The sequence below is a fragment of the Aptenodytes patagonicus genome, chromosome 14, assembly GCF_965638725.1.
Source record: "Aptenodytes patagonicus chromosome 14, bAptPat1.pri.cur, whole genome shotgun sequence".
Classification (NCBI taxonomy): domain Eukaryota; kingdom Metazoa; phylum Chordata; class Aves; order Sphenisciformes; family Spheniscidae; genus Aptenodytes; species Aptenodytes patagonicus.
Window position 1 is genome coordinate 4050191 of NC_134962.1, and position 22112 is coordinate 4072302.

Consider the following 22112-nt stretch of genomic DNA (forward strand, 5'->3'; position numbering starts at 1 on the left):
ATATGCTGTTGCCCTCTTGTGGTTGAACCTGCAGAAGACACTGTGGGTTTTATGGCTGCTCCTTGCAAGGACATCTTGCTTGTTGACCCTTTGAGTTGGAGAGCACAGAGTCTGAGCTCTGCTTCCCAACAGGATTGTTTTCTGTACGGGGTTTTACCATCCAAAGTGAAGGGCAGTAACTCCACAACTCACACCACCTTTGCCCCATTCTGTAGCCAGAGCTGAAGGTTTGGGGCATGGCACCAAGAATTGCATCTTCACATGCCATTTTGGGGGAAACCTCTGCAACATGGGTGCATCTGGATGAGGTATGAGGCCTGCTGTGGTGCAGGCAGCTGCATGGACGTGCATATCCTTTGAATAATATGCAAATAGTTGCATAGTACTATTGGTTTTGCTCAGTTTATAAGGCATCTGACCTTTCTTTTGCTAAGGCTTTCAACAAGCCAATTTACAGTCTTGGAAGGGACCACCCAGAGCCTAGTTTCATGCCCAGCAGAGGGGGAAGGGAGGGAACTCTTCAAAGAACAGAGGAGGTGAAATTACTACCGCGGCCTGTATATTGATTTCATGAACCGTGAGGCTCAGAGTCAGATGCCAGTCTGCTTTGCTGTGATCTTAGCAGAATGTGACCCCTGTCCCTCAGCAGCAGAGGCATGGAGGTGATCGCGTTTCCCCAGGCAGATCCGATTTCTGGAGGCCGTCAGGGCAACGTATGCTGTGCCTGGGAACAGTGCTGGGAGGCATTGCAGGGGAGGCTTTGGCTGTGCCTGGTAGACACACCATCTAGTATAAACACCCACCACAACAGCTTTGGAGACAAGTGCCAAACAGTGTGGATTGCTTGTAGCTACCCTGTTTGCATGAATGGCTTTGCCTCCCCTCCTTTGAAGATGATGGCTCTCTTTGAAAACAGAAGATCAAGAATCTGGTCTCAGATGAGTTGAAAGACACTATTTACAAATGTTTATCCTGGAAAATATTTATAAATCTCCCCTTGGGAGCAAAGCTGTACAGTACAGTGGCCTCCCTGGGACTGTGAAGTACAGCTATCTAACGGCTTGTGAGCCAAACCCACTCAGGTTAGCGGGTTTGCATCCTGCCGAGGGATACCGCTTCTTCCCTACAGCCACTTAGTATTGACCCCACGGTGTTTATATCGCTGTTATACACGGTGCTGTATTCAATGCTAAATTGCACTCGCAAGGTCCCTGCCTCTAGAAGAACTGCAAGTGTTCAGCAAAGGATAGAAGTTAAATGGCTGCTCTCAGCAGCTGCTCTAAAGGTGTTTTGGGATATTCACACCAGGTCATTAAAAGCTTCTCGTTAATGTCATAGTAGCATGACATGCTACAACAATGCTACTGCTGCTTGAAAATAACAGCCTCGTGTCCTTCGTTCTTGCTCCGTGGCTCAGAGGAGCAGTACAGATGCAGGTGGCGATCAGCAGCAGTGAGGGGTAGCATGCACCTCCCCACCTGTGGTTGCATGCTGCTCCTTTTGCTGTCACTGCCCGAACAGCAGAGCAAATCCTGGAGCCTGGTGGAGGTGAGCTGCCTGTGCCTGCGCTGCTGGTGGTCCCACGCCTCTCCAGTGAGGACATGCGCCGGGTGTTCAGGGCATGCTGAGTTTGTAATCCCATGCTTACGCTGTATCCATAACTAGTACTTGAATTGCTGTCCTTTTTTTCTTGCATTAAGGGGTAGTAAATCCCCCTGGTGATGCTATTTTCTGGGCAGGGAGTGGCGATAGGGGCTTGGATTTCTGCGCTGGTGGGACCGATCAGTTACCACGTATCTTACACCACCGGGAAGGAGGAAATGTGAGATGGCTGCTGTGCAGACTGGGATGCTGTCTTTGGTGCCGGTGTTGGAAAGGCTTTGGGGTTTATTTTCCCCACGTCTCAACGTCTCCATCTCACGTCAGCAGTGAGACCTGGTGCGGTTCAGTGTTCCTGCCCCGCGTGCCTCAGCGTCCCCAGGGCCGGGACAGGATGCGAGCGCATTTGTAGCGTAGCTGCCCTGGGTCGGGTTGCTGAAAGGGAGAGGGGGTGACAGGTGCATTGCCGGCAGCACCGCCGGGTGCCGCGGCACAGCTCCCCGCGAATAGAAACCGCCCGGATTTGAAACTAGGTCAGAAGCATGACCCAAAACACACTGCTGGGCTTGAAGTCTTGGGCTGTGCCTCTTCTTCCGATCCCTGGCTGCTGGGGCCCGTGTGTGCCTCATCGGCCAGAAATTCGGTGTTAAAAATGTGAGCAGGTGGATTAGTGCTGCTTCTGGCTTGAAGCACTTACAGGAGTAACATTGTTTGCAGTTGGCCTCTTCTTTATGTGCTGATACCTTTCTGACCAGGATAGCTGGAGGTGTGTTGAAAGCATCAGTCCTCAGCTAAGAGAAGCTGTTGCGTTTGAGCTGCGCTTGTCTGTCAGCCGCAAGACCTGCTTTCTGCAGCGAAGTACCTCCAAGGCAGCCCTGGGGCAGGTCAGAGAAAAGTAGGGCTCTACAATGAGCAGAGCAAAGCAGCTGCAGATGTCTGAGCTGTGGGAGTCACTGGGGCTCGAGACCAGCGTGACCGCACGTGTCCGCAGCGTGCTTCGCCTTAATATGTTGTTTATTTGATGTCCTGTTTGTTCTGGCAAAGCCCGATTGCCTGCTGAGATAGATAACTGAATGCTGGAAAACAGCGTGAGCTAACTCTGTTTCTCAAACAGAAATGTCTTGCATTTGCCAGAAGCAGCTTTTCTCCCAGTGGCTGGTATGTGGCAGCCAGGGATCCAGTAAGGGAGGGGAGTCTCTTTGCCGGTCCCCGAAGCAGGAAAGGTGGCATGGTTCATTTTGGAAGTGCCTTTGGTGTCCAGGGTAGATAAAACAGACCCAGACAAAGGCTTTAGGCTTCAGTTGCCCCACGGCTACAGGAGATGGAGTGTGTCAGATGGAGTGCATGGGAAGGCTTTGGCTCTGGATTGTGCCTTCCCTCTTCCCTTGTATCTGCTGCTGGTCCTTTGAGGGGTGTCTGGTGCTTTCGGCAGTCTCCGCTGCACAGCCAGCAGCGACAGCCAGCACGCGGGATACGGCCATGGTGGGGACAGTCAGCAGCCTGGCCCAGAGGGACTGCCTTCTGTCCCACCACATAGCGAGCCATTAATTTCCTGTTATTAGTTCCAATAACACAGCATGTATTTTAAAAACACCCCCACATTAGTCCTCCTTCTGAAAGAATTCGAACCTGTCATGAAATTTAGAGGAGAAACATTTTCCCAGACAGCCTGTCCAAAGCCGAGCATTTCTGTTCTCGCCAGCTGCTTGCGCTTCTGGGAAAAGCAATTGGTGCATCTGGCAGCAGGACTTTCTTGGAGGCGTGGGGGCTAGGAGCGCTGCCCCGGGGAGTGCCCATCCAGCAGGACCTGCCATAGCCTCCCCAGCAGAGGTGCCTAGAGCGGAGGAAGGTTTGGGCAGCCTGGCACCAGCTTTAAGTTGTGATTCAGACATGATGAAGGGCACAGATCTGTGTTAGCAAATAATGCGTAGCCCTGCTCCCTCCCACCGCGGCTCAACACCGCTGCTCTGCAATGTTTAATCAGCGACTGGCTCCAGACCTTGGGGTGCACTCAAGGTGCAGAGAGCGATGGTGTAACAGCGGATGGAAAGAATAGGGGTTCTCTGGTCGTTTGGAAGGGTTAGTGTGCATGTCTGGCCTGGACAAAGCAGTATTTTGCATGTGTGCCAGTTGTCATTCCCTCTGCTGCATTTATGCTGACCTGGGTTAGAGGAGCTGGTCCCAGGGACAGCTTGAAGCTGAGGGGGTGGAGGGGGGCTCGCTTGCCATCCCAGGGGGGCAGGAACATGTTAGCATCATCCAGAGCATATCAGGTGAAGGGATGTGGGGTGGAGATTAAAGAATTCCCCGATATTTCGGTGGCTGATCAAAAATACTGAAAATCTCTGCCTGGGGGAGTTGTTGCATTTCATTAAATAAAATCAGCCTCTTTTCATCCTACTGGAGTTGAGCTGCCAGGGGCAGACAGAAAACACGTTGTTGATATCACACTCATGGTACGATCTTATCAGCTCCTGCCTGTGAATTGTGACTGAGTTTAATTGACTCCTTCCCTGGGTTGGTTTGGGAGGGTTCCTCTTCCCCAGCAAATGAGTTTTCCAGATGCTTACTTTAAAGGAAAAAAAAAAAATAGTTAGGGATTTTCTTTGGCCACCTTTCCAGCTTCCAGCTGTTAAGTACTGGAAATATGTTCTTCATTATGTCCAAGAGAGAAATGTTTCTTTCTTCCGATTGGGATGGCAATAAATATTTCAAAACATAATATGCTGTAGACAAGTGAGCTAGTATCATTTGTTTTCCGCACAGCAGCGTGCAGCAGGCCGAGCTGGCTGCAGTGAGGAGCGAACGCTGGCGTGATGAACGGGCCAGGGAGTTGCTGTGGTCTTGCCTTAATACATCAGCTGTCCCTAGGCCGTGCACAGTCACTTTATTTGGGTATAGATTCAATAACCAAGTGTCTGGTTCTGCCTTCAGGCAGCTTTGCATTAATTAAAAAACAAAGAAACAAAACAAACCCCCAAAAAACACCAAAGCAGAAATCATTATCAATCCTTAGCAGCCCCTTTGGATTAACCTTCCAGCGCTACCACTTTCAGCAAACACGCTGCTGCCTTCACAGCACATCTCCAGTCTATGACTCCTTTCTCCTCATCTGACCCCAGAGCAGTTGAGTTCTGGAGCGAGCCTGATGAGCCGGTGATGGGACTATTTTGGATTAAGAGGAGGAGGAGGGGTGAATTCCAGCTTTGTGGAGTATTCCCTCCTCTGCCAGTGTTGGCTTTGCTCATAGCAAGGATGCTCCAGCTTGCGTGCCGTTAGTGATCTTGGCCAGGCCAGCGTGGCCGGGGCACATCCACAAATAGGGTTGCAGGACACTGCCTTGTGCTTATCCCAGCTAATCTTAGGTAATTAAGTTGCCGAAGTTTGGCACAGAGTTTCCCTCTTTGGTCAAAAAGGTGCCTGGAGATGAATTTGGGCATCTGCAAGAGTTGCTGCCTGTAGTCGCTGCATCTGGCTGGGGCTCCCACAGAGGCAACTGCAATGGCAGCATCTAGGTCTGAGGGGATCTTCCCGGAAAGGCAGTGTGAGATGGAGAGAGAGGACTGTCATCGATAGTTAACAGCAACCCATTATCTAAATCAGCTCAGCTGAAAGTGGTGTTATAATTGGGGTACATCCATGAATAAGCCCTTGGAGCAGAACAGCAGTGTCTGATGCTGTAAATGATAATTTGGTGTGAGAGGAAAAAAAATATTGAAAATTTTGCTATGGGCTAATTGAAATTCAAAGGAGTATGAGCCAGCATAAGCCCCAACTGTGAGACGAGATGATTGAAAGAGCAGAGCTGGAAAATGCAACTGAAGCATTTCTCAGACAGGAAAGGAAGGAGTAGCTCAGCAGGTGAGAAGGTGGTTGAGCCACAGAGCTGAGGTTTCTCCCAGGTCTCTGACGCAGTCCCTGTCCTGCAGCTGGGGCGCACGGCTCTCGCGCAGCCCGTGTGTTGTGTGGGGACGTAAGGAGGCGCACAGGTACCCACGTGGGAATGGATGTGAATGCTGCCTGTGGACTGGGGTGAGTTACCGAATGTTTCTGTTGTAACTGCCATCTCTGCAAAGACTAACTTGAAGCTTAAATCACCCGTTGTGCTCTCTCCTGCCTATGTACCTTTAAGGATAGCCCCATCATTTTGTCTCTCTTTTCTGTGGTAACAGCCCAAAGCTAATCGGAGAGGCAGGATGTGAATGGGCTTTTCAGACGTTCTAGACCTTCATTCCCAATGTGGGAAATGCTTTAAAATATCTGTTTTGCCCACAAAGACTGCAGCATATTTTTCCCTTTAAAATAATGTTCAATAAGATTTTTTTTAAAGAATTAAAATACCAATAAAAGCAGGAGGGCATAAGCCAAACATTAAGAAAAAACCCTTGAGGATAAAATGAGTTTGTGAGCAATTTGGTCTTGAACTCTGTGGGAATTGGACTAGATCTGTGAAGTCTTCCCGGATATCCCTACATAATTTGGAGCCCTAAAAATAACCCAAAACTTGAATAGCCTGGACGACCTCGCAGCTGCTTTGCAAGAGACTTGCAGTGTAGCCAGAGTAGTTGAACACCCTGCAGCACATCTAGGTTTCAGAAACCCCTGATGAGGCAGTTGCGGGATTGCTAATTGGTTACTGGTCTTCATTAGTATCAGGCTTTGATGGATAGGGCTCCTGCGTTTGCTTCTGCAATGAGCAAATAGCGATGGGGGACAGTGGCCTCTTTTGGAAATGCGAAGCGAGTCTAAAGGGTCCAATTAAGTCGGTCCCAGGGAGGGCTGTTTCACAGAAGACCGCAGCCCTCGCTGCCACTGGCTGTGCTGGCCGGGAGCCTGCTGCAGTGATTTATTCTTGGGCTCTGCTGTTGCATGAGCCCCAGTGCTGACCCATGGGGCCGAGCAGCTTAGCGGAGGAGATGCAAGTGTATGCAAAAAGGTACTTACAGCGGAGGTCTGGTTTGAAACAAAGCAGCCAATTTCCTTTCGCTACAGACAAGCCTTATCTCGGGAGATTACATTTGTCTCGAATGGAGCCTCTGGTGTCATAACTGTGCTCTTCCTGGGCAGATACAGGCTTGCGCAAAAATCCCATAGTGCGGCAGGCTGGGCTCTGGTTGTGGCCATGACTCATGAGCCCTGGCCTATGTAGGAGGTGCTGGGACCAGGGAGTTTGGGGCTTTTTGGTTTGGTTTTGGGTTTGTTTGTTGTTTGGTTTTTTTTTTTGAACTGGCAGAGGAGAAGAGCTGCCGGGCTTGTTGTCCTGCACATTGCTGAGTGGGGCAGCTCAGGTGCCTTTCAAGGTATCTCGTTGGTGCCTGACTGCTGCTGTGGGTCTGTGCCCCTGCAGATGTGTGCATCCTGCTGTGCTGTCAAGGGAGAGGGCTGCCTGCTGCCTGGGATCCATCTTGCTGGTCTGACAGGCATGGATATTTCTCCCAGTAGTCATGAATACATGTTGTCCATAGAAAAGGTCTTCTCTGGGACATGGTCTCAGCCAGACAGAGAAGGTTGTTTTCTCCAGCTGCTCAGAAACACCTTTCAGTACACTCTCACAAATACCACTGCAGGAATCAACTGCTACATGGTTGTTGTCCTAAAAGGGTTGTAATGTGGATTGCAGAGAGGCTGCTTAATTAGTCCATCCTACCCAAGAGCAGGCCATGTTTTACGGTCCTGGCACAAACGTAGCTGAGATGTGTTTGCCTTTTCTCCTCCTCCCATGAACCCGGTGGATGCTGCCTAGCTTGAGATTAGTGATGGGCTGCAGACAGGTCTGTCTGGTTTGACCAGCGCTTTACCAAGCTGTGCTCAAGGCGCTGGGGGAATTTTGCAGTTATCCTGTCCTCATCAGCCAGGGGAGATTGCTTCTCCTCGCCTCTGCATGCAAAACCCCATCCTGCCTCTGCAGGTGTGCTGGATAGCCAGGTTGCCAAAGAGTTTGGACTGGTGTGTGTATATATACTTTTTTCTTTTTTTTTTTTTTTTTTTTAACTCATTGGTATTGTTCTGTGACGTTAAATTTTCTTTTTGAAGCTGGGGCAGGAAGAGGCTGGAGATAAGACAACAATAAAAGGCTGAAGTAAACCCTGGAAGCAGAGATAATGCACTTCAGGGAATATGGGTGAACTGGCAGACTGGAAAGTTCAAGGGAATCTAAACTTCTTGCCAGTCAGGATGCTTACTTTTGTCACCAACTGCTCTGCACAGCCAGCTTGGCTTGGGATGTACCTGAAACAGCTTCTAGTTTAAGTTGGACCACCTGTTAGATACAAGTTCATTATGTTCAGAGCTATATGGCATCATGTGTATTACTTGACTGAATTTTTTTTTTATCTTAGTCCGTTTAAAGGATTTTGCTCTTACACCTGGCCTAAATCGCAAGGTGTCTCATGTACCCTCCTCAGCTTTTCCTCCCCTGCATTCTTGTTCCACGAATCCATCTTGTGATGTCTGACACTTCTACAAAGAGGAGAAATTCATCACTGTGCATTTTGTCTTGATTTTCCACCCTCCCACCCCAGCTTGTTGGGAAGTCGGTGTTATATTATTAGGGATTTGTTAGCCCAATGGAGGGAGGTCTCCTGCCTGTCTGCATTGCAGGTTTCTTTCTCTAACTGCCTGTGTTCGGGAGGTGTTGAAGGCAGAGTGATGACGGGGAGATACAACGAGCTACAGGAACTGGTTGCAGGGTCACGTTGGCTCCAAGGGTTTTAAGATGCTTTCAAACCAAAATCCTTTCTTGAAGGATGGTTTTGAAAATTGCCGAGCATTACATCTCATAGGAGCTTGAGAGAGAGCTTGGGCTATCTACCTTCCTGCTCAGTTTGGACCCAAACTGAGAACCAGGCAGACTCTCCTTTCTGACTGTGCCAATTTCTTTGCTTGGCTTGAAATGCCTTCAGGGGTTCTGCATTGGTAGGCACCCTGTCTTTATTGGGGTGTAATTTTAACCACAAACGGTGTTCGCTGAGTTTAGACATCAGCAGTACAATGTAGGCGCCACATACTATGCCACACAGTGATTTACTTCAGCACTCCTGAGATGATCATCAGTGGCCCACACTGTTTCAATACAGAAATTGTGCAAAAATTGATGGCCGTGCTGTGCTGCTGCTGCTTTTTAATTGCAGAGCAGAAGAAATGAGGTGGTATGAAAGGTCAGACCATATTTCTTAGCAAGGAGCTGTTTGCTGTTTGGAGGAAGTTGAGGAATTTTGGCCCAGTGCACACTGAAATTCCTGCTTGGTTGTGTGGGAGCTTCGGCTCGGGGGAGGCAGCTCTGCTCGCAAATCCATTGAGGCTTCGCCTTGACTTTTATTTATAAGGACACAAACACTTTGCATCTTGCAAGCTATATTGTGCCGGCCTGAACTGGTGGTGGCTTGCAAGAGTGGGAATCAGAGGAGCCATGCAGAAGAGACCCCTGTTCTCCCCAGCCTGCTCCCAGGAGGGTTCATGGAGAACGGGCTGCAGCATGGGCAGAGCCTGGAGGACCCAAATACATCAGAGGCTTTGAGCTCTGCTGCACTGGACCGTGGACCTGCGCTTTCTCACAGCTGTGCCCATACATCTGGGTCTGGAATGTGCCATGTTTTAATGACTTGCTTTCGTCGCGATTGCTGCCGAAGTCACGGATTCCTTCTATATGTTTTAAAAGCAAACAATCCGTGACTGTGGACACTTTATTCTCTGCATCTCAGCACTCATGCAGCTGGGTGAACAGTTAACCAAATTAACTGAGAGCTGTTAAATTATACTCAGACAAGATAACAAAGATCAGGAGCAGCGCTGAGCTCTGACTGGCAAACTCTTGGTGAAATCTTCTTATGGTGACATTGTCCTTGGCTGGTAGAGGAATGAACACGGTCTTTTAATGGGATTCTTTCTTTTCCTTGTGCTCAAGGTCATAGTTTCCACCCTGTTAGACTGCATGTTGATAAACAGGAGGTACCAGGCAGGGCCGTTGTTACTAAAAGTATTACAGCTCTTGACTTCAAGCCCGTTCTTTCTCTGTCCTGGGAGTGGATGCCCCGGGAGGCCTTTCAGACTGTATCTACAGCTGCTGGGACAGTTTGGCAGTAGGTAGGGCCTGGGCTGTCCTCCCAGCTGCGCTAGTGCTTGCTCTGCAGAGATGGTCAGTCACTGGGGAAGAAAAGAGAGACAGGTTTTTCTCTAAAGTTGGACCTTCTCCCCTTTGCGCAACAAGAAGTAATGGATAGATTGGGGGTTTTAGCCATGTGGGGAGAGGTTGTGGCAACATACTGTGCCATTCTCTCCTTCATATGTGTGTATTGTCTGTTGTTCGAGTCTTCCTTCACAAAGCAACCAGTTGATATTCTTGATATATTGGTGTAAGATTGTTCCCTGAGCAAAGGCAGCATTGGGGTGAGCTGCTCTTGAGGGAGGTCATCCATGTGGACAGGAGCACTGGAGAATGACCCAGATGGATGCCGAGTGAAGTGGACTTAAAAGGTTTATTTGCAGAGCAGTGCCATGCTGGAGCTCACTGCAAGGCATCAAGTCCTTCATCCTGGGCATGGGGACCAGCCATGTGCTTCCAGGTTGGGCATGTGCTCATTGTCTAAAATTTGCCATGGTAGGGTGGGGCGCTCCGAGGAGTTGTTTTTGGTTTTTTTTAGCCTCTTGAAGTCTGGCTGGCATTTAAAAACGGAGTCAGTTTTTTCCCATTAGGAAAAGTAAATCTCTGAGGCTTGTGGGGCACGGATAAAACTGGATCTGCCCATTGGGTCCTCCATTGTTGTTCTTTGCTTGGGTTGTAAATTGGTTTTGGCTTCCAGCTGTTGCAATGACATAGAAGAAAAAAGAGAAGGCTGGTTGTCTATTAATAACCATTTTGAAGTAATAGCTCAAAAAGACTCCCTCAGAGATCTCATCTCATAGCCTATTGTTTTCATTTATTTACTACTTCATATAATACAAAATAAGTGCCCGGAATTCTACTAGGTAATAGATTTTACATGCAAGATACTTTTTTAGAAACGTGCTGAAATTCATAAAGAAAAACTTCAAAGCATAATGTGGTAAAGAGGTAGGTTAGGTTTTGCAGAGTTACAGAAAGAAAAATACTCTCCCTATGTGAGAACTGACAGCTCCCTGAAGAGGCTGCTGCTTCTTGCTGTCTCGAAAAAACTGCTGTCAAATTAAAACCCTTAAGTCATGCTTCTGCTTAGCAATTTCAGATTTAGGATGCAAGCACACCAGTTAGTATTAGCAAGCAGGAACTCCCTGATTTTTCTATTTATAGAAAAGCACATTTTTCTGTATGTTTTGGGATTACTAGAGTCTTTGCTGGTATAGTTTTCATTTTGCTAAAATTAGTCAGAAACTCCTGTTAGTTCAAGGGAGGAGAATTAAGGCGGTGCACCAAGGGACTTTGAAAATCAGCCCCAAGAACAATGTAGTATTTTTTTGTCTGCCTAAAGCCTTCATTGTGTAGGTGGCTGGATTTGTTTAGCTGTCTGGATTTGAGTGACTTCTGGTTAAATTCCTCTACAATACCAAGTCTTTCTGGTGCATCTGCTTATTGCTCACCTGGCTATATATGAAGCTGCTTGCAGGCAGTTTTGGCTTCTTCGCTTCTGCACATCAGACAGCACTGCGCAAGCACACGTTATTTCACAGCTGGGGCTATCGAAGCCTGCCTGTCTGTTGGTGTGCCTTCTCTCTCCGTGAGCCCAGAGACTGATGTTCATTTTCCAGTTTTCTTCTTTGAGCAGCTTTCTTCCTTGTCCCTCTTTTCAAGTAATGCCATATTTTACTGGGAGGAACACAGCCCTTTAGAGGACCCCGGTACGAACTGCTGCTAATCCTGCCAGCGACTAATTATGTTGTAGATATTTTCCCAGAACACCCGACTCCCCAAAAACATTCCCAGCAGCTTCCTAGAAGCATTTAACAGTCAAAGACAATTGACACCTCAAGGTAAATAGTTTGAGAATCTGAAATCCTGAATATAGTCGCTGTGTCTTCTCTCTGAAGCATTAGGAAGTTTTAAGGGCATCTTTACAGCCACCACTGTGCTGGGCTTCTGCTGGTGTTTGCAAGAGGATTAAAGCAACTGGGGAGGGTTGCAGTCCTCGTGGTTGGGGCACCCACTCCTCTCCATGTCCTATGGCCTCAGCCTGCTCCCGGGCTGGGCTGGCCTTCTGGGCCAGCGTTTGTCCTCCTTTATGGGGTGCCCAAGGCTGGCCGCATTGTGGTGGCAGGAGAGCCCACTTAGCCCTTCCCTGAGGGTGTGCTAGTTCAAGTCTGGGCTAAAAGACAAATATTTAAGTCTTGTCTCTAAGGGGTTACTTTACATTTCTCCCAGCAACCTAGAAAGTGCAAAGGCTGTCTCAGCCAAGTGCAGGATATCTCCTAATGCACAGTGAAAGCCTAGTGTGGGCAAAGTCCTTATCTGTAAGTGACTGAAGCCTCATACTGAGGAATTCCAGCCATCCCCTTCTGTCCTGACCGTGTCTTGCTCTGCTGTGATGCCTCTGGTTACCTACACCCGGCTTGGGCACGTCTGACTCGAGTAAGCCACTTGGGTGGCTGTTGGGCAAACACAGAAAGGGCTGATTCTGAATTCAGAAGGGACCCCACTTGCTGGAGTTTAAGCACAAACTTGTCTTTGAGCGTGTACAGGTTGGTGTGTCAGCACCCCCTGAACGCCGCACATGTAGCTGCGTGGCACTTGCTGTTTGCAGCTCCAGGCAGGCATGGATTTAACGGGATGCTCCCCAAATCCCGTGTCCTGCCCGTACTCTTCCGTGCCTCTCTCCTTAGTGTCAGTCAGCTGAACCTGCTGCATATTAGGCTTTTGCTCCCACCCTGTTGGTAGTCATTTCTAAAACTTGGCTATCCAAATCTTCAATTCAGCACTGTGCAGGCTCGCCAAGCCACAAGTGATGGCACCGCTCTGTCCTGGCTTGCACCAAGTGCCGCAGATTTAGTCTCCCAAGGATTTTTGGCAGGAGGCATGTATGGCACTGGCTGGGGAGGGACAACTCGCACAGGAGGATGCTGTGAAGATAAAGCAGTGCTGTGTGAAATTAGTGAACGAGCCAAATCCTTCTCAGAAGTGGTCCTTAAAGAAAAAATTCTTTGTGGAAAATGCTCTATCCGCTGTTCACCTAAGCCAAGCCACTTAGAAAGGGAACAGGCACTGTTTAGAAAATAACATCCTGAAACGTTGGGTTGCTATTAATTATGACACTGAGCAGGTTTCACACTGGCTGGTAGTTCCAAATCTGTGGTTTCCAGAAGAGTGTTTTCTTTGATCTCTCTCAATAAAACTCTTGAGTTTTGAGAGAAAAATTTGAAAATGGGTTGGTGTAAAATTCAGTCCCTTTCCTGACTCTCAGTGCTTGCCTCTCTCCCCACCCCTGCAGAGATGTTTGAATAACTCCAGCTTTGCAGCTCTGTCCTCTTCTCCAGGTATCTCGGGCGTGGGTCTGCACAGGGCTCTGGCTCTCTGGTGCATGTCCTGGGCCAGGCAGGGGCTGGCTGTCACCTGCTGGAGCAGCTGCGGGCTCAGGGCAGCTGGGGCACTGCTCCCCCCAAGCCTCTGCCTTGTCCCAGACTTTCTGGAGGAAGATAGAGCTAACCTACCTACGGGTGCAGGCAGCTCTGGTTTCTCTCTGAGAGGCGTGGGGCACCCTGAAGGGTTTCTGAGCATGGGTGTGATGAGTTGTAACGGACTCTGCAGACCATGAAAGGGGATGGGTGGTTGTTTCTAAAACTTAGCTATCAAAATCTTGGGAAACAAGCATAGGGGACCTTCTCATTTAGAACCCTGTAACCCTGCGTGAATACTTTGGAAAAATGTCATTTTTAGGAGTGAGGTCTTGACACACAGACATACGAGAACAAGGCAGGAGGTGCTGTGAGCAAAAGAGGGAAATGGGGGCAAAATGTGTGTTTCAGTACACGCCCATCTTTCAAACGCTGACTTTTGTGCTATTTTGTGTGTGGTTTGTTTGGTCACAGAGACTTGAATATTTTATAAAAAATGATTGGATAAAAAGCCATGCCTGCTTGGAGGGGAAGCACCTTTTTTTGCTGCCTAGAAAGGTTGAAATAGTTCTTGTGTGATTGGAAATAAAAGGTAGGCTCATACCTACCAGCAGCTAAATGTGAGAGATTTTAATAAAGGATTCTGATGTATGGGCTATGAAGAAATAAATCTGCTTGTAGGACAGCTGAAGCTCAGCAGGGGGACAGTGAGGCTGTTAATGAGTAAATCCATTGCTTCAATGAGAATAAATGATTACAGGCAAAAGATGCAAAAGGGGCAGATCACTGACCTAGAGAAATTCAAAGAAAGTCAGAAGCTCTCTGGCTTTCAAGGGCTTTTTCACCTTCCACATACTTGTTTGCGGGGATAAAAGGTGCATGAAGAGGCTTGATCGCTTATTAGCTTTAGCTTCTGCCACTGCTGGGAAGAGTGGATGCGGTGCCAGCGCTGCCGAGCGTTTCCGAGCCCGACGAGTGCTCACTGTGCCCACAGTAGCTGGGCAGCCGCTTGCCCAGGCTGCGGACAGAGGTGACCTGTGCTCCTGGGGAGCTGCTTTTCCCTGGGGCTCTGGACCGATACTCCATTCCAGGCTCTGGCCTCTGCGACGTCTTCCAGGTGGGCTTGCGGCTGCAGTGTTGGACCAAGGCAGTGCCTCGGGGATGGATGGGCTTGGGAGGAAGCAAAAGCATCAGTCACTTTTGAAAGCTCTGGGGGGAAAAAAAAAAGAAAATAAAATAAAACTCACTTTCCACAGTTGCTCTGCAGCGATGCCTGTCTGAAATGGTTCATCTGACTTTTCTCCGCTTTCTCCGCTTTGGTCTAAGTTTCGGGGATGTTTGGAGCTGCTGTGCAGTGACCCAGGCTGGGGTGCAGCATGCCCTGAAATGCCGCAGGTGCCCGCTGTGCATGTGCTGAAGCCCTTTGGGCTGGCCACTGTTCCCGGCCATGCTGCATGTATCCAGGAGGCCTCGTGTGCCCCTAAAGAGTGAGATTTATTGCCCATGCGCTGTGCCGTTGAGCCGCACCTGCTCCCCTGGTCCATCCGATCCTTCCAGGAAATCCCAAGCAGGAATACGGTAGTGCTGGTAATGCTATCCACACGCGTGCTCCACGGGGATATTTAGCAGCGGTTAGGAAGAGATGAACTGCTTGTTTTTACATGGTGCTATTTTAATAAGTCAAGGCCAGAGGTAATAAATCTGTCCTGCAGAAAAGTAGAGAGTGGTTTACTATATAAACTACTCCTGCGCACTCCGGAGCTGGGAGTAGAGCTGTGCATAGCTCCTAGCCAACGTAGCCTGCTCGTACCTTTTTGTCAGAGGACCAAAAAAGGGCCTCTCTTGCTGTTTGTCAAATGTAGTTGCCAATATTACAACAATGTGAAGATTTACTTCGCTTATGAAATGTTACTTATGGCTTTGTGACACCTTGGAGGAATGAGTGAGACTTCACCAAAAATCCCTCACCAAAGAAACACGGGATGTGGCTGGGTCCAGCTTGCTGTCTTGTTTTCACATGTGCCTCCCAGAGCTGGAAAACAGTGTCTCGAGGGAGGGAACAGAGGAGAAATGTGTAAGTTTGCCATCGTGTGCTGCTTATGTAGGAGGATAGATGGATGGATGGACAGAGAACGTGCTGCTCCAAAAGCAGCTGAGTTTCTCTCGCCTCCCAGGGTCCTGGTTTTACTTTTCAAAATCATTGTGCTGTCACACTGGGCAGTAATCAGAATTATATTCTCATGGTATTTTGGTGCTGGATAAAGCTGTCCACCATCCAAACACACAAAGGGATGGAGTGGATGGGAGGTGGAGGAAATGCCCTCATCTCCATCTTCCTCTCCTGGCTCCGGGACTTGCTCCATCCTTCGAGGCACTGAGGTGGCTGTAAGCGATTGTTACTAAGGAAATACGCTTCAAAACCACTAACAGCAACATCAGCTAGATGCAGGGATGTTACTGTTTTCAAAGAAAGTTGGTTGCTAATTAAAATACTCCTGTCAGAATTTCCTGGTGGAAAACTTGTTTCATGAAATCCCAGGCGATGGTCGGGGGTTGAGTTGTACCTGGCACACTTTCAGAGGTGGTGAGAGCAAGGGATCTGCTTGCCTGGAGACAAGCGCATGCATCAAATGTGCTGCTTCACCTCTTTCCTCCATGGAGAAGGGAAAAAAATTGCCTAAGACGCTGGGAGCATAGAGGTTTTTATTCATCTGACTGGTAATAGGAGCTAAATAAAGACTTTGGAAAAAACCCCGACCATTTCTCTTGCAATATTGGTTGGGCAGAACTGTACTGGAACTAAACATGGAATGAAAAGTCTGGCTTTTCTGCCAGCTCTATTTTTAGAGCTACTGCTCCATCTTTGTATCTCTCTGAGTTTTCTCAGCATATGCACTTGAAGCAGGCAGTCTGCCTTTATTTTTTCCGGCAGGCTGTGATATTCTGCAAGATAAGGATGGAGGGGCAGGGGACTCACCAGATTTGACAAAAATCCCTCTGAATACCAGGATGTGGGGTCCTGTTCCAGGGCTGATTCACTGTGGTCACAGGCTCCTGAATATTTTCTGTGCTCCATGTAGGAATGACCCTGACCCTTACGTGCTGGAGGGGAGTGGGTGTGCAGTGTTGGCTGGCTTCTTTGTGCCCCAAAATTGCGGTCATGACTGGAATGAAATTGAGCAGCAGTCTAACAGTGTGCAGCAGTGCTAACGATGGGCTTGGGTATGGAGCGGGAGCAGGATAGGAATGTCTGAACTGGGCTTCAGCTGAGATACTACGGCTGATCCAGCAAGAACCTAGAAGTTCTTGTTCTTTCCTGTGAAAATCAGCAATAAAAGATAAAAAGTTAGTGTGCTATCCCTGGTCTTGGATATTTAACCCTGCCAGTGGGGGCGGGACTGGCCTTTCAGAGAGCTCCCAGCAAGCATGGACACAGCTCTCCCCAGTGCCCAGTGTGTGTGTACGTGTGTCATGCAGAAACCCACATCTTCCATGACTTAAAATGTACTGAAACCGGCTACATCATCTTCTTTCAGCTAGAGAGGTCTTGTACAGGTCATGAGCCTGTGTGCTGCCCGACCCTGCCACTCCCCTGTCCCAGGAGCTCTTACATCAGGGCTTGCAACCAGTGGTGCTAGGGTTTTTTTGCTGCTGTTTTCACTTTATAAAGCACTGAGCCCTAGGCTTGGTTTTGCGTCAAGTTTCAGTGTTTGTGCAAAACCTGACTCTCACCATGCACCCATTTGACTGGATCGTAACTCATGCTCTCCAGAGGCAGGGGACTTCTGAGAGCTAGAAGCGTGCGAGGAGTTTGGACTTGAGGACATTTAATTAGGAACATTTCTTTCCAGCATGAAACTGGACAGCAAGGAGGACACACCCCACACCCCCCCCGAAACTCTGTGGGATTTACTGACTATAAACTCGTAGCTGGCTGTCTTTGCAAAAAGATAAATGCAGAAGATAGGGATATGCCTCACGTTTCTAATTTTATGTTGTGGTTGCTGTTCATTCAGAGCATTTCCCCCTGAGTGTGAGGACAGAAGCACATACATTGCTCTTTGAAAGTGCTAAAAACAGGTGACCTTTCCTCCATGGATCTCAAAGCAATTTAGACATGCCATGAGTAACACTACACAGTGCTTCTGTGAAAGTCATCTTTCCTCTGGGTCGAGGGAAGCTCCGAGTGCGTATTGCAGACCTGACTGGTGGTTTTCACTAAGATGCATTAAAGGCAGCTGAGGGGATTTTACATTGTGGCTCCTTTCACTATCAGGTGCTTCCCATCACTTCAAGCTGGGTGTACCCCAAAATCAGTCACCAAATTCACTTGTTGGAGATAGAGATTCCCGACGTTGGGGTTAGGCTGTCTTACTTGACAGTCATCCTTCCCGCACAGTATGAGGCAGGCACTGTTGTTCTTACTGTTCTTCAGAGGTTTCACACCAAAATGCCTCTCTAGCTGAATTGATGATGCTGCCTCCTGCACAGCTTCTGCCCGCAGCTTGCCTGTGAAGAACACCATCTCAAGCTGTCGTTTCTTCCTTGTTTTCCCTTATTCCTGCTTACTTCTCTTTTTGTTCTCTTGCTTTTGCTGCTGTCTCTTAGTTGTAAGGCTTTATCATGTAGGAACACAGTCCTATACCAGGGTCCGTCTCGGGTACTGAGAACGTAACGACCGTATTTTCAGAGGCACAGAGTATGTGCATCAGGTGTCTGCTAGAGCCACAGAGGTCTGGTAGCTCTGAAGGCAGACCCCAGGGATGGAGTTAGCACCAGAGTAGTCATTCAAACGTGTAACCCCAAAGGGTCTGTTTTGCTTGGTTTTGCAGTATTGCTTTGTTTTATCAGTGCTTTGTTTTGTGTTTTGGTGTGAAAAGGCAGGTTATCCCTTTTGCAGCCCATCGGCTCTTCCAGTGCCTGAGACCAGAACAGGTGCAGGTACACTGGAGCCGCAGTGAATTTTATCTGGCTAAAAGCTATGCCAGATTCCAGCCGGATCATTCCCTGTAGAATAAAGCCCGGGGAGGATTTGCCGTGGAGGGAAGGTGTAACTTCACTGGCTGGTACTCAGCTCTGTTCCCATGCCAAGAGGCAGATGTTAAGCTGTGAGATCTGGTCCTGCAGAGAAAGCAGCTGGCTGAGCTGAAGCCTCTTGGGCTTCACTAACAAATAACAGCTCTGCTGAGAGGGTAAACAGGCAGAAAATGCTCCTCCTCCAAAACAGCTTAGTCTCGTATGCCTTGACAACATGTAGGTTGCAGAGGGAAATTAAGTCAGCATTTAGGTCTGGTTTTCCTCAGTTGTAAAGGATGCCTCTTTCCCCTTGATTGGACTTGCAAGTCTTTTGGCAGCAGGGAACTGTGTTGAGTGACAACATTGATTTCTTCATTCTGGATGGCGCCTGTCCTTTCCAGTGCAAGCCCCGAGGGTGGTGACAAATCCCACACTCCTGCCCATTCACAGCTGGAGAATGGCCTCTGACTTGCTGTGCCTCAGGATCCTGCCACTTCACCAGCTGGATCTAATTCACTCCTCCCTGAGCATCTCTCTCGAGCCTCCCTAACCTACACCCAGGTGTAAGTTCAGGTGCCACCAGCCTGCAGTGGGAACCAGAGCAATCCCTGGTAAGTGGAGGAGAGGCTGTCCTGGAGCCAGAGGAGCATCCAGCAGGAGCCTGAGGAAGTTTTTGCCAGTGTGTCTTGCTGAGGTGGAAACTGAGCCAGTGCCAACCTGCAAGGCTGCACCCGTCCTCTTGCTCCATACCCCCGCAACAGCACTCAGACCCCCTTGTCTAAATGACCATAGCAAGGCATGTGCTTTATGGATGACTTGGTAGATTTAAATGCCTCTTCCTTGTCTCTTTTTTCCCTTTAAAAAGTCTTCTATGGATTGTCAGGGCTATTTTTGAGGCATGTTATTATTAATACTCACCCTCTGGCTCAGCGATGTGTGTGGCTGGGGCAGGGCCGAGGTGCAGACTGCTGTTCTGGCCCTCCTGCAGCTGGTTATGGCTGGGGCAGACAGGCTGAGACGGGCATGGAGCTGTCCTTTTCCTCCCCTTGCAGAGGTGTCCCTCTGGGTACCTGTTAGTCTTTGGGGGATGTATGCTCGTACAGCACCAGCTTTGTATGAGGAGGGATTCCTGAGCTATAAATCTCTGCTTTTCAAGCACTAAACTCCCTTTTGGGTTGTTTTTGACGTTAGGAATTTTCTCTGATAAGAGAACTTTATTTGCCTTTAAATATCACTTTGTGACAGGATGATGGAGTGGGGATTCTTGGAGCGAGCCCGTGCCAGCCGGGGAAGGGAAATTCTGCTGGGGCTTTTGTTTCTCTCTAGCACTGACATTTTAGCTCTTTAAAAGAGTACGTTTATTTTATTCTTGGCAAGGGTGTGTGTGCACACATCAGTGTCCAGACAAATGGGAGCAGACCAGTGTTAGAGCTGTGCTAAAGCCAAGTGGGTGTCCTGCTCCCCCCTCCCTGTGGCACCTGGGGAAGAGGAGCTGTGCTGGGGCTTTTCTGCAACCAACTTAAAAACACAGGTTGCGTGGGTAAAGCAGGGCTGCCATGTAGAGGACCTTTAAAAAAAAAAAACAACCAAAAAAACCAGATTTTGTGATATTATGTGCAAGGTGCAGTCGGATGTTCCCAGGCTGGCAGTCCAGGGTGTTAGCTGTTACCCCAAGAACAGCCCAAAAGCCAAGTCCCCCAGAACAGCTTCGTAGCACTTAGCAGCTTTTCATGATCACCTTGCAGAGCTGGTGGTGGGGGCCAAGCCTTTGCCTTGCCAAGCCAGGGTGAGATTCCCTCGGTAGGGCTTTGATAGGGCAGTGGCACTGGTTTATAGTGCCGCCTGCTCAGGTCGAGGCTAAGTCTAAGCCCAGCACAACCTCCTGAGTACGGCCTGTAGCCACAAAGTCTGTGTTTTGTTTGCATTCGGACCGGTGGGAGCTGAGCTCCCTAATCTGGCTCTCTCCAGCAGCCGTGCCGTATCACGATCCTTTTAGATACGCATGATTTTGCTCCACAGGCTGCTTGTGAGCAGCAGGATCTGCAAAGTGCCAGCTTGTTTATTCAGCTTGGATCCCACTAAGCTGTCCCTGGTTTTCCTGATGCCTCGAGCAGCCAACTAACTCTGTGTTCCTTTCTTTCAGCTCTTCCACGTGGCATATGTCCTGATCAAATTTGCCAATTCCCCTCGTCCTGACCTCTGGGTGCTGGAGCGATCTACCGACTTTGGCCTTACCTACGAGCCCTGGCAGTATTTTGCCTGTAAGTATGGCAGTGTTACAAGAGAACTGCAGCTTAGTGCCAGGTAGCGAGGCCACAGTGAAGACGGCTCTTTGTGCAAGTACTGGGCTGGGTTTGGAGCTGTTTCTGTGTCATTGCTGTGATGCGATACATGTCCTCTGTTTCTTCTGCCCAGTAAGGCTGCAAGAGTTGAAGCTCAGATCAGAGCAGCTGTGTGAAGTTGTGGTGCTCCTCAGAGCAGGAGAACTTTTTTGCTCTCTGGGGCTAAATGTATTTTTTAAAGTATTGTCATTGGTGCCCACCCAAATCTCTCTGGATGCCAAAGTTGGCACCAGTGTCAATGGTTGGGCATTGCTGATCTAGTTCTGGAACACGAGATTTCCTATCCTCTCCTGCCTGCCCTCCCCTGTCTCTGCCCTGTACCATATCCAGACTGGCATATTTCAGCTCCTCTAGAAGCAAACCAGCAACTTGCTTCCAAGTGGCTGCTGTAACGGAAAAGTCTGGAGGCAGAAAACAGTCCCCTTGCACTTACCCATTACCAGGGATTGGATACAGCCTGTGCAGGGCAGGGAACCACTGTCCTGCTGCTGTGCAAGGTGGGATCAGAGAGAGACAGCTGGAAAGGTGGCTGCAGAGATCCAGGCTGTGCATTTGAAATCCCTTCTTCCCAATTCTCTGATTAAAACCTGATCCCTTTAGAAACAGCTGGTTCTACAAATCTCTTCTCCCAAAGGGTCTATGGGGTAGCCGGATGCTGAGGAACTTGTTAACCACCGGCCCCTCCCAGAAGCAGCAGCAGTAATTGGGAGAAGATGTGAATTGAGATCTACAGCCAGAGCTTAAAACCTGGCAAGGAAGGACCTCAGAGCACTCAGAGGCCTCGCCCTGGGCTGCCCCTAAAGGCTCATATTTCTGGCTTACCTGTCAGCCTGTGCTTTAGCTTTGCTGGCCTTTTGTGCAAGAAAGAGCTGCAGACATTTTACCCGCTGTGTTGCCTTAGCGTGGTAGCTCCTCTCCAGTGCGGATGTTTTCCCCTCTGCTGTGTGTTAGTGGGGAATTACTGCTGTCAAGTTGCCTGCTTTGCTTTTTTTTATCTTCTCTGAGAATTTCCCTTCCAGCTCTGAAGCCTCTCTTGGGGCCCATTACAGTCACGTTATTGCATGGTCTGGGGCTGAGCGGGGAGCTCTTGCCCCACTTGCTTGTTCCTGCGAGTACTGGCAATGCTGTAACGTCTGGAGTCGTCTTCCCTCCCGCAACACCAGGCCCTGTTACTACCCCCCTCAAGAGGTGACATGCAGTGGCACAGCACAGTGGAAAATTCCCATGGAAATAAAGAGGTGCCTGCTCCAAAACCTGCCAGATTTGCTAGCACAAGAAGTCCTTTGCAGAGGTTTATTTTTGGCATGGGGAATTCTGTAGGTGGTCTAATAAAAACACTAGTCAGTTCAGTAAGAGGGTTAAAAACAGCCAGCAGAAATGTAAGCATTCTCCAGAGACACCAGCAAGCCTTGCTGTGCGTGACACCATCCCCACCGGCTGAGTACTGCCCCTCGAGCCCCGCTTATTGTGGGAGGTGTTCAGTTCCCTGGGCTGCCCTGTGCCTGGCAGCCAGGCTGCTGAAGTGCTTTTGGTCTTAGTTCTGCAGGAGGAGGGAAGAAATGACTGTTGTGGAAAGCATCTGTTGGTGCAGCTGATGGGCTCTCTTGGGGAGGGGGGCCGGGGGGACCGTGGCAATGC

At 49.0% G+C, this 22112-nt stretch overlaps 1 protein-coding gene across 1 annotated transcript in view; it reads left to right on the forward strand.

Annotated features, from left to right (window-relative positions):
• LAMA5 (laminin subunit alpha 5) overlaps nucleotides 1–22112 on the forward strand; it is a 95991-nt gene that overhangs the window by 21793 nt on the left and 52086 nt on the right. The window contains exon 3 of the mRNA XM_076352359.1: nucleotides 20276–20393. Coding sequence (XP_076208474.1) covers nucleotides 20276–20393 — 118 coding nt within the window. The remainder of the gene's footprint in view (nucleotides 1–20275; nucleotides 20394–22112) is intronic.